Source organism: Vicia villosa, linkage group LG3, assembly GCF_029867415.1.
Source record: "Vicia villosa cultivar HV-30 ecotype Madison, WI linkage group LG3, Vvil1.0, whole genome shotgun sequence".
Lineage (NCBI taxonomy): Eukaryota > Viridiplantae > Streptophyta > Magnoliopsida > Fabales > Fabaceae > Vicia > Vicia villosa.
In genome coordinates, this window is record NC_081182.1 from 212,087,039 (window position 1) to 212,100,252 (window position 13,214).

The 13,214-nt window shown below is 34.5% G+C and overlaps 2 protein-coding genes across 2 annotated transcripts; both read left to right on the forward strand.

Moving 5' to 3' along the window:
• The first annotated feature begins 4,599 nt into the window (after positions 1-4,599).
• Positions 4,600-6,122, forward strand: LOC131593438 (uncharacterized). The gene has a single exon (XM_058865934.1). The coding sequence runs from the start codon at positions 4,882-4,884 to the stop codon at positions 6,067-6,069; it is 1,188 nt and encodes a 395-aa protein (XP_058721917.1). The 5' UTR covers positions 4,600-4,881; the 3' UTR covers positions 6,070-6,122.
• Positions 6,123-9,592: 3,470 nt separating this feature from the next.
• On the forward strand, positions 9,593-10,561 carry LOC131659870 (uncharacterized). The gene has a single exon (XM_058928996.1). It carries the CDS (start codon positions 9,593-9,595, stop codon positions 10,559-10,561), a length of 969 nt encoding a protein of 322 aa, XP_058784979.1.
• The last annotated feature ends 2,653 nt before the right edge of the window (positions 10,562-13,214 follow it).

Below are 13,214 nucleotides of genomic sequence, written 5' to 3' on the forward strand. Positions count from 1 at the left end.
TATATGCACAATTTATATTTGACAGTAATTTAAATAAAGACTGTAAATTGAAAGCTTGTAAAGCCTAACCTGGATGGAGTGGAGGCCTTTGGAGAAGTATGTACAAAGCCTCACCAGCAATTGATGGATAACAGTTGAATATATATATATGATAAACAGTTAATGGTTTTTGAAAACAGAAGAAGTGAAGATGGACAAAGGTCACATAGGTATATGAAGAGTTTCACCGGGAATAATGCCCTTCAAATACCAGAAGAATGTTTTGAAAACAGAAAGAAGATTTTGAAAATACAGTTTTGAAAACAAGCTAAGAAGAGAAGGTGTTTGGGACTTACACTCTATTAGAGGCCCAGTACTTTACAGTACTGGTGTAAAAGCAATTGAAAATGATTTTGAATGATACAAGGTTTTGTTGTTTGAAAACCCTAATCATTTGATTTATTCGGAGATTGAAAACAGTTTTGAGAATTGACAAAAGTCAACTTAATTAAAGTAAAAATAAAGATTTTTTACTTAATTAAGACCTAAACAATTAGGGTTTTATCATAAACTTTATTTACAAAATGATTTAGGTTAAAACAAAGTGAAAATATGTATTAAAGTATTTAAGAAAACACCTAAAACATACTATTTTAAACCTAATAAAAATACATGAAATAAATAATATTTTTATGATTTTTTTGATTATTCACAAAATAGATATGTTAAATAAAAAGTGTGTGAAAAATGAAGTGAAAATGATTTAATTTGATAGGTTAAATAATTGTGTGAAATTGTGAAGAAAATAAGTGTGAAAAGTGATAAAAAAATATTTTGGCCTCACCATGGTTTGAACCCACGCCCTTGAAGCCAACAATCAAAACACACACCAACCAGCCAACGCGCGCATGGTGTTATAGAGGGCATTTCATTGCAATATGTGTGTTGTCTAGTGCATAGAGTGGAAAAAAGAAAATAAAATCAAAAGGTCTGAGGCGAGGGGGATTCGAACCCCAGACCTTGGGCATGAGGAGACTAAGAGCGCATGTGTGGCCACTAGGGCAAGTTATTCATTCGTTAAGGAAACGCCTATCATTAAAAATAAAACAAACTTCGCTCAGAGATTTGAAAAATGGCGCCACCCTCCATCTTCGTCTTCAACCTCAAGCTCCATCAATTCAAATTTCTGAACTCTCTCAACTCTCAACCATTTGCAATGATGTAAACATGAAACTTGCTCTAAATTCACTCACGATTCTAAATATGTAACTAACATGAATTAATATTAACTACATCTAACTAATTTACCAGAAATCGTGAAGAACCCTAAAATTTCAAAATCAAATTAAATGACTATACTGAAAGATAAATGGATGATGATAGAGGGTTTTCAATCCTCTGATGATGCTGAACAAGATAGAATCGAGCTATTTCACAAAGAGTACTTAAATTAGAGAAGTGAGGTTCAAAAACTTACCTCTGAAAATGGAGGTCGTGAGGATGATAGAGACCACCTGGGCTTGAATGAATGATCTCAATAGCTTCCCTGAGACTCAATGATGCTAACTGGATGCTTATTGTAGCCTGAATCCTTCTGAATTGTTCTATGGACCTCCCTCGATTTGAGCTTCAAGTGGACATGGTGGTTGTTGAATTTGGAGTTACAGACGAGCTGCAGCCATCTGGTTAGCTTCACTATGACCTGAGGAGTGTGCCTGGATGATTGGCTTGGCTTGAAACCTCCTGAATTGTTTTGTGGTCCTCCAACTGCAAGTGCTCCAAATGAGAGGTGGAGATGATGATTCTCCACGCCCAGCAGTGTTCCAGAGGTTTGGATCACCTCCAAATGCCTCCCTCAATGTGTTTGAATACTTATTTTCAAAGAGAGAGCTTTGGTTTGAAGAATCCGAGTCTTCTTGCCAAAGGACCTTTGAAAAAACTAAGTATGAAGAAAGAAAAGAGAAAGCAAGAATTCTGTTGCTTTGGTGTGTTTTTTGAATGAGAATGAGGCCTCTATTTATAGGCAAATGGATGCAGATCAATTGGCTGTGGTGAGCTTGCTTAGTGTAGTGAGTTTGGTTTCTTAGCCATGAAGAAATTCAAAGAATCTCCAAAATGCAATGATGCATTTTCGGGCTAGCTTCCCCTATCCATTGATCTTGCAGGATCTTAGGGAACATTTCTGATATGTAGCAAGTTTCTATTGGCTTAGGAGAAGATTCCAATTGGTGAATCATTGCTTATCATAAATTCTCAAAAGTAATGATTACATAATCACATGTTCTTGCTTTTGGGAATCTTCTTCAATCTTCATGCCATGGTGAAAATGAATGCATGGTATTGTTTCAGACATGTTATGGGTCGTGTAGCATCCATTCATGAAGCAAAATGCACAAAATTGCAAAGTTCCAATTTGCACATGACCTATAATTTTACTTCATGAGGCCAACTTTGAACAAGCATAACTCCTAGCTCAAATTGAATTTGGAGAAGGTTGAACACAATTTGGAAAGCCCTAAACATCTACTTCAAATCATTAGTTTATGTCTTCTTCAGAATCATTTGGGAAATTTGTGAAAAATGAGCCCAAAGTTGGATGAAAACTAGGTTAAAACACTTAGAAAAATTTCTAAGTGTTTATGACCTAAACTTCAAAATTTCCAAAACTTCATAAATGGTTGATCTTTTGAAAAAAGTTCTTATGTGAGATGTTGTTTTATTTTGCAAGATCTACAACTTTCATGTTGGAAGTTTTTTGAGTTGTGTAGGTGAAATTTTGAGTTCTCACCATGCCCTCAAAAACCCTAATTCCCGACTTTTTGCTCCTTGATGAATTTCTTTGAATTTCTTTGGTCAAATGACTTTGACATCCATATATTGATGATATTGATCTTTGAAAGTCATTTTTTTGACCAAAAACCTTAAAAGTCAATGATGATCCTTCACAGTTGACTTTTCCCTGACAAAGTGAATTTTTGGGCTTTTGTGTAGAAACAAGATCTTCTCCTCAAATGATTGATGTAAATGGATTATATTGAGGTAGTAGAGATTCTTGAATCATGTCTTGAGTTTTGGATCCATGCCCTGATTAAAAGTCAACTATCTTGGTGAATTAGGTCAAAAACCCTAATTGTCGACCAGAGGACAATGATGACTGTAGACTTTGAACTGAGGTGTAATGTCCAGTGGATCTTGTCATATGAGTTATTTGAAGATGATTGATGTCTTTGAATGGTTCCCTGGGGCTTTTTAGGGTTTCCCAAAGGTGATCCCTGATTTTAGTCCTTGATAGGCTCCAAACCCTAGTCTGTTGATCTGAGTAATTCTGTACTTAGATGACTGGGTGTCTAATCAATCATAGGTGAAATAATGAAGCTTTTGAGTCTTATGATTGTATTAGAGACTAATCCCTCTATTGATTGATCCTTTGCCTGAGTTTTCTTGTCTTTGAACACCCTCGATTGAATGCCAACTGCCCTGAGTACTTACTTTGACTTGATGAAAACCCTGAAGATATGTCATCTCAGGGGGGTCAAAAATTAGGGTATGACAAACCTAGGATGTGGACTCCACCTACTTCTGAGCACATACTACATAGGATAGGTTTCCTCTATTCCGACACTATTATTATATCTTTATTTCAATTAATTGAACAATCGTATCATATTCTAACTCTTCTAAAAAATATAAATAATATTATGTGAGATGCCATATCTTAAATTAGAATCAAGTGTTCACATTTGTCGTATAATCAACATTATTATCACTATACTTACATATTTAAAAGAAAATGAAACTTTAACTAGTTGAAATAATTTATCAAAATAAATATATTGGTTTAATATTTTAAAAAATCACTTATAATTTTTGTATGTTGGTTTAATTTAATTTTAATTTCTTTGAAGCTAATCACTTTTTAAAACACATTTAAATGTGTAAGAAAGTAGTTGTACTAAATTAATTAATTTTAGACATTTGAACTTGTAAATTTAAAAAGTAATCTTGTCAATCAAAGTCTCAAAGTCCTTATTATTTATTCTTTTTCTTTTTGACTTATAAATAACATATAAGACACAAATTTTAATTTATTTATTTTTTTGCAACACAAAGCTTCAACATTCCCACTATTTGTACTTTTTCTTCCTATTCGCTTATAAATAGACTATCTCACTTCCACTTCAAATGCATCTTTCACATTTACTATAACATAAGAGAAAGCAATGACACACAAAGTTGTTATGTCTCTCCTTCCTTTTGTTTTGCTCTTGTTGATTGTAAGTTACTAACTTTGCATGTATCTATGTATCTTTTACAATTATATTTTACATACCTTATTTATCATAATCTATCATTTCTCATATTTATTTCAGTCATCAATGCCACTCACAATCAAGCTGTTCTATTTGATTTGATAAAATAATGTTTTTTCAGTAATGAAACTTCAAAAGATTGCTTTTGTCTAATTTTTTTTATAATATGTATTCATATGCTTATCTTGAACGTGTCTTAACTGTGCATCATAATGTGTATTTTAAAACACATGCATTTTTTTTTATCATGTATACCATCCAAATGTTACTAATTAACATCAATTTACTCAATTGTATTATAGAATAGTCAAGGAACTTTTGCTAGATATATTAAACTTCAGCAACAAATTGGAGAAGAAAAAGAAGTTGATCAACCTTACCTCGATGGATGGCTAAAAAATCCATTGAAGAACCAAAAACTCATTTCTAATTCCAACCAAGTATATCTTGATGGATGGTTGAAAGATACCAGACCTGAGGGAGCAAAATCCACCTCTGAGTCCAACCAAGTTTACCTTGATGGATGGTTGAAAGATACCAGAGCTGAGAAAGCAAAATCTAACGCTGACTCACAGCAAGTTTATCTTGATGGATGGTTGAAAGATACCCGAGCAGAGAAAAAAAATCTACCTCTGGCTCTAATCAAGTTTACCTTGATGGATGGTTGAAAGATACCAGAGCAGAGAAACCAAAGTCCACATCTGAATCCAACCAAGTTTACCTTGATGGATGGCTGAAAGATACCCGGGCAGAGAAAGAAAAATCCACCCAAGACTCCAACCATGTTTACCTTGATGGATGGTTGAAAGATACCAGAGCAGAGAAAGCAAAGTCCACATCCGAATCCAACCAAGTATACCTGGATGGATGGTTGAAAGATACCCGAGCAGAGAAAGAAAAATCCACCCAAGACTCCAACCATGTTTACCTTGATGGATGGTTGAAAGATACCAGAGCAGAAAAAGCAAAATCCATATCTGACTCCAACCATGTTTATCTTGATGGATGGTTGAAAGATACCAGAGCAGAGAAAGAAAAATCCACCCCTGACTCCAACCAAGTTTACCTTGATGGATGGTTGAAAGATACCCGAGCAAAGAAACCAAAATCCATATCTGACTCCAACCAAGTTTACCTTTATGGATGGTTGAAAGATAGTCGAGTTGAGAAAGAAAAATTTACAGCTGACTCCAACCAAGTATATCTTGATGGCTGGTTGAAAGATATCAGATCTGAGAAAGCAAAGTCCGCCCATAATGCGAACCAAGTTTACCTAGATGGATGGTTGAAAGATACCCGAGCAGAGAAAGCAAAATCCACCCCTGACTCCAACCAAGTTTACCTTGATGGATGGTTAAAAGATACCCGAGCAGAGAAAGAAAAATCTGCCTCTGATTCCAATGAAGTTTACCTTGATGGATTGTTGAAAGATACTAGAGAAGAGAAACCAAAATCCACATCTGACTCCAACCACGTTTACCTTGATGGATGGTTGAAAGATACCCGAGCAGAGAAACCAAAATCTACCGCTGACTCCAACCAAGTTTATCTTGATGGATGGTTGAAAGATACTAGAGCTGAGAATGAAAAATCCACTCCAGACTCCAAGCTAGTTTATCTTGATGGATGGTTAAAAGATACCCGGAAGTACATTATATCTTTGTTTATTAATGCCTATGTCATTCCCGTGATTTTCAATGTTGTCCTATGTTTTAAATTTATATGTATTGTAAGATCTTATTTCTATATACTAAGTAATGAATCACTGTGTACTAAATAATTTAATGTATCTATGAGCTAGATGTTTATGTTTTAAAAGAAGTCTATTGATTATTAGCGTCTCTTTAGTATTTAAAACTTTTGTAGTCCTTTGTATATCTTCTACGGAAGTTGAAGTTACCTTTTTATTAATTCAGTGTGTTTATGCTTAAAATAAAGAGTTAAATATGTTTTTGGTCCTTATAAATATCTCAAAACTTATTTTTAATCCTTATTAAAAAATTATATATTTTAGTCCCTACAAAAAATTTATTCAAGTAGTTTTAGTCCATGTTATTTTCTAAAATCGTTTAATTACTCTTTAACTTTAAATTTTTTAATAATGTTTTTCATATATATATTTAGAATATTGTACAATGTTTATTTAGCAAATTTTAGAATTTGTTAAAATGAGAAAAACTAGATATGAATTTTTTAAATTTCAAAATCTCAACTTAAAAATCATGTTTCACTACAAGAAAACTAGGGTTTTACGACAGAAAAATTGCGACATTTACTTGATAACCGTCATGATTCGCATATAGAGATAGTTGTTACGACGGTTAACACCAACCGCCCTTACTTTTTTTTAAATTAATAAAAATTTGTGACGGTTATCAATAAACCGCCCTAAAGTAAAGTTTACGACGGTCAAATAACCTCCATAAAACATTTATCACGACGGTACATCAACCGTCGCTCCTACATTATACCGTTTGAATTAATTTATTATTTTATTTATAAAATTGTAAATAAATTAATTAAGGTAAGTATGTAATTAATTTAAGTAAATATTTTATGATGAATACTATTTATTTATTGTAACTTTTTTTATTATACTTTATTACAGTAGTTTAAATCAGTTTACTATCTCAATTATAAGTTTTTAAATAAATAAATTTATTATCATTATAACACTTTATTTTTAATGAAAAGTAAAATTTGATTATGATCATTATAAATTATTGTTAATTAGCATTTAAATTCAATTTTTAATTTGAAAATATTTTTTAAGACACAATTATTTTTCAAAAATAATAATAATTTGTTAGTTTAAAAAGTAATAAAATTTTAATTAAAATAAACTAAAAAAATACATGTGAAATATTGATTATAATAGCATAAACTCATTTAAAAAATCATTTGGTTATTTTGTTATCTCAAAAAGTTTATCAAATTCATTTTATAAGAGAAATTTCTAACGTTGATCCAAATGTTTTTATATACGGGAAATAATTTATTGTTATCCTAACTTTTTATAAACAATCCCAAATATATAAATAAAAAATGTATTGTTAATCCAAATATTTTAATAAACAATATTATTTTTATAAGAGAGAAAAATATATTGTTAATTTAAATCTTTTTATAAACGGAAAAAATATATTGCTGAATATGTTTTTATATCTTTGAATAAATACATCAGGGGCAAATTATTGTACCTTCACTACATAGTTCTGGGTATCAAATGTTTGTGGGTTGATTGATTTTAGCAAAAATTCTCAAGTCGCATTCAAACGAAAAACATTGCTTCCAAAAATATGGATAATTGAACATTTACATCAATTCTAGAATGGATGACTGAATCTGGATCAACACAGATTCTTGCCATCATCGCATTTGAGTGGAATACATTTTAATTTTCACATGTGGAAGCGTTGATTGCATCGTCGCGGAATAAACATAGCATCTTTCATTTTATAAAAAGGTTTTGAACTTGAAAGCCAAAAGGAAAATAGGTTTGAATGTGTTGAAATTGATTTTACGGGATATAAGTGTCAAATGACCAGGCTATATGACTAATATTCAATCACTTAGGAAAAGGTAGGACATATGTCCCGCTCGTCCGTTTAATCCATTTAGTGAAAAAGAGCTAGACAAGTTTAGTCTTAACTATTTTAACAGTGTGTCCGTATCAAATGGCTAAGCCATGCAATTTGTAGTCAAACACTCGTGAGAAAGGTTGAAAATATTTCTAGCTCGCTCGCTTACTTTTTATTTTGAACTAAACTTACTTAATTAAATGTGTTTTAATTGGATCGTGATTATTCAAATAATCTAGGAAAAGTAGACATACGTCAAGCTCGTTTGTTCGATCCGTTTATTAGGGAAAAGATTTGAAAATGACTTATTGTTGGATCAAGTGCTAATTAATATGAAAAGGTTTGGTGAGCGGTGAAAAGGTACTTGACAATGGATCAAGCACCGTGATGCGATTGCATTTCATTTGAAAAAGAGCTTGACGTTGGGTCAAGCATTTTTATTTTAAAAAGGTTGATTTTCAGATGCCAGATTATTTAGGAACTGACTAATAAAAGGCAAAAATAAAAAACACAACCGAACCACCCCCTACCGGAGACACAACCGAAGGTGATGACTGTGAATCAGACGGAGGAGACGCTACCAAAGGACCATACGGTATTGAAGACGAACGATCAAGGGGAAGTTGTGGAGAAATCTGCTGCAGAAACCCTAAATGTGAAAGAGAATGGTAAGGAAGCGAACACTGAACGAAAACTTTGGGTAGATGTGATTAGTGACAATCGCAATCCTGCGAAGGGGATTTCCATGGAGTATGTAGCACCCAAAGTTGTAGATGGGAAAATTGAGATTGAAATTGAGCGAGATGACATTGTATCTGAGATCCAATTCTGGGAGAATGCCCTAATCATATATGTGATGGGCGAGAATCTGAGTATGAATGCGATCAAGAATTACATGACAACGATGTGGAATTTTGTGCAGACTCCTGATTTGTACTACAATGAGGAGGGATTTTTCTTGGCTCGTTTCAAGACGTTTGAAGAGCGTGAAGCAGTGATGATGAAAGGACCATATACTATCAAGAATATGCCTATGATTCTGAAGGAATGGCATCAGGATTTTAATCTAAAGAGAGATTTGATGAGGACAATTCCTATTTGGATTAAATTGCCTCAATTACCACTTCATCTATGGGGAGTGAAAAGTCTAAACAAAATTGGAAGTGCCTTGGGAACTCCGTTGGTAACGGATGAGTGTACGGCTAGCAAGCTCCAAGTGTCATATGCTCGAATACTAGTTTAAGTGGACATCACACAACCACTTGTGCAGGAGATTTCTATAAAAGATGTTGAAGGGAGAATGCTAACTCAAGAGGTTGCTTATGAATGGAAGCCTATGTTTTGCGAGAAGTGTCAAAAATTGGGTCACCAATGCAAGCCCCGGCAGATCCAGAAGTGGCAGCCAAAGAAGATTCCTCAAGATGATCACAAGGAGCAGATTCCTGTAAAGGCAGATGCTGTACCTGAACAGGTGGTCATTGGAAAAACTACTGAACCCTGGACAGTAGTGAGGAGTAACACAAAAGGTAAGAATGTTGTTCAATTTGAGTCTCCTACTGGAATTGAAAGTGTTAATGGCTTTGAGGCACTAGGGATTTTGAATGATCTCTTAGTTGCCACAAGCTCGGGGGGATGATCATAGCCTGGAATATTAGGGGGCTTAATAAAGTAGGCAAAATAAAGGAGATTAGCTCCCGTCTCCTTAGTTTAAAGTCTGCTATTATGATATTACTTGAAACTAGAGTGAAAAGTAATAAGGCTGATGGGATAAGAAACAAACTACATATAGCTGACAATTATATTGATAACTATAATGAACATGAGAATGGAAGGATATGGGTGGGTTGGAATGCTAATGAAGTGAGTGTGCATAAGTTGAATAGCTCCAGCCAGTTTATACACTGCAGGGTCGATGATTGTAGTGGTGTTTTTCAATTTTGGTTAACTGCAGTCTATGCCCATAATGAATTAGAAAGGAGAAAGACTCTCTGGAAGGACATTGAGAGAATACATGAGAACACTGTGGGACCTTGGTGTGTGATAGGAGACTTTAACAATGTGGCAAAAGCTCAGGATCGTATAGGGGGAAACATTGTCACTGAGAGGGAATTTGTGGATATGCAGGATATGATGCTGAGAACTGGTTTGAGTGAGATGGATAGTTCTAGAGACTACTTTACTTGGTTCAATAAACATACCATTGGACCTATTCACTCTAGAATTGACAGGCTGTTGGGAAATGTTGACTGGTTTCAAAAGTATATGGATGTGCAACTCAAGATTATGTCTCCAAGTGTCTCAGATCATGCCATGTTATATGTGGACAGTATTGTGCCTAAGAGGAAACCTATGAGACAATTTAGATTCACAAACTGCCTAGTGGATATGCCTGGGTTTGAAGATGTTGTTAGAACTAGCTGGATTCAGAGAGTTGCTGGTAGTCCTATGAAGAGGCTATGGATTAAACTTAAAAGACTCCAGACTGTTCTTAGAAGATTTAGCTATCCTTTATCTCATCTACAGCAGAACTTGAACAAAGCTAGAGAGGATCTGCAAAAAGCTCAAGGAGAACTTAGCCTGAACAGAATGGATACAAACACCATTGAGAGAGTTAAATTTTGCACAGAGGAAGTGATTAGGCTGAATGGAATTGAGGAGAGCATTTTACAACAAAGATCCAAGATTGATTAGATAAGATTGGGTGATGGGAATAACTCTTTTTTCCATGCATCTATCAAAGCAAAGCATACTACAAAAAACATGGTGGGATTGGAAGAAATGGATGGCTCTTTGATTCATACTCAGGAGGCCTTGGAACAGGAAATACTTGAGTTCTATGGAAACCTCATGGGCAAGGAAGAAACTACTCTCCAACATGTTGATATTGAGGCCATGAGGATAGGCCCTCAATTGACTAGGGAGCAGAGGGAAGCACTCGTCAAGAATGTTACTGAGGAGGAGATTCACAAAGCTTTGGCTGGCATTGGTGACATGAAATCCCCAGGTATAGATGGCTATGGGTCTAAATTTTTTAAGGCATGCTGGCAAATTATCAAAAAGGATGTGATAGATGCTGTTGAGGAGTTTTTCACTACTGGGCAGATATATAGAGATTTTAACAGTACTCTGGTAACCTTAGTCCCTAAAGTAGCCTGCCCAAAGAATGTTAAGGAATATAGACCTATAGCTGGCTGCACTACATTCTATAAAATCATTTCCAGAATTTTAACTGACAGATTAGGAAGGGTGCTGACTAGTATAGTGAATAGCTGCCAAGCTGCATTTGTACCAGGGCAGAATATTCACAACCACATCTTACTAGCATATGAATTATTGAAAGGATATAACAGGAAAGGAGGGGTCCCTAGGGTCATGATGCAAATTGATCTCCAAAAAGCATATGACATGGTTAATTGGGGATCAATGGAAGTCATCTTGAAGGAGATTGGTATACCTCAGAGGTTCATTGATTGGATTATGGCTAGTATGACCACAGTCTCCTATAAGTTCAATGTGAATGGATATGTGACTGATTTTATGCAAGCCAAGAGAGGAATCAGACAGGGGGATCCAATTTCCCCACTCTTGTTTGTTCTTATAATGGAGTATATGCACAGAATTATGAAAAAAATGCAGAAGAATCCCAGTTTCAATCATCACCCAAAGTGTGCTAAGCTGAACTTGACTAATCTGATTTTTGCTGATGATGTGTTGCTTTTCTGCAGGGGTGATTAGAGTTCTGTTGAGATAATGCAACAGGCTTTTTATGATTTCACTAAGTCAACAGGTCTAATTGCAAATCCATCCAAAAGTACTATGTTTTGTGGAGGGATTGAGATGAATTTACAGAGCAAGTTGTATGAGGTAACAGGATACAAAGCTGGTGTATTCCCTGTGAGGTATCTTGGAGTCCCTCTCACCTGCAAGAGGTTGACTATACACCATTATCTCCCATTGATTGACAAGATCCTGGCAAGAATCCACCACTGGTCAGCGAAACTCTTGTCTTATGCTGGAAGGATACAACTGGTGAAGAGTATAATTTCTGCAATTGCCCAATATTGGATGAGCTGTTTCCCAATTCCAAAAATGGTCCTTCTGAAAATATATAGAATTTTTAGAAGTTTTATTTGGACAGGATCTGACAATAGTAAAAAGAGCCCGGTGGCTTGGAGTACAGTTTGCAAGCCTTATGCTCAAGGAGGACTGCAGATCATAAATCTTCAGGTATGGAATCGTGTTCTTATGCTTAAGTGTCTGTGGAATTTGTGTAGACTGGTTGAGAATCTCTGGAGTAAATGGATGCATAGCTACTATTTCAACAAAACGGATGTCATGAATTATTAGGTGAAAAGCCATAAAAGTTGGATTGCAAAATGCATTCTGAGCCAACGTGTGATGATACCAACACTGCAGCAGGCCTGGGACAGTGCACTCCAGACTCAGAAATTCAAGCTAAGCATATTTTACAAGACCTTGATTGATGATGGTAGCAGAATAGATTGGCTAAACATTATTAGAAACAATAAAGCCCGTCCCCGTGCGGTATGCTGTCTTTGGTTGGCTTGCCATAAACGTTTGCCAACTAAAATTAGACTAGCTAGATTGAATTTGTTACACACACAAGATATGAAATGTTGTCTTTGCAAGCAGAGAGATGAAGATATCGATCATATTTTCTTTCAGTGCAGTGTGACTAAGAAGATATGGAGAAATATACTTGAGTGGATGGAGATTCGACATGAACCTCTAAAGTGGGAGGATGAATTGGTTTGGTGTATTGATCACACTAAGAGAAAAGGATGGAGAGTAGCCCTACTAAAGATTGCTCTTGCGGAGACTATGTACAGTATATGGTCTATGAGAAATAGGTTGTGTTTTGAGAATGTAGATACTACAGTTGGTATAGAGGATAGAATTAGAAATTGCATTGTGTATAAGGGGTGGCAACTTAGCAAATGTAGAAGCCACCTTGCAAAGTTAATGCTATAGGTTTCTTTGTCTTTTGGTTGGTTGGATCATTTTGATCACCATTATGTTTGTAATGTGTTTTTTGAATTAACAATATTTACTTGATTCAAAAAAAAAATTAATTAAGTTAATAAAAATTAATTAACAAAACTAATCAATTTTTATTAACTAATTCAACTAATTAAAATAATATTTACTTAATCGATTAAATATAAACAAAAAGAAATAATTGAAAATAGAAAATAAAATAATAAAAAGAAAGATGTATAAAAATGAAAATGGGTTTGCAAAATAGAAAGATAAATGCGCCCAAAACAAAGCGCTTGAATTTTATTTTTTTACTGTAAAATTGATTTCAGTTCACTGATGTAAT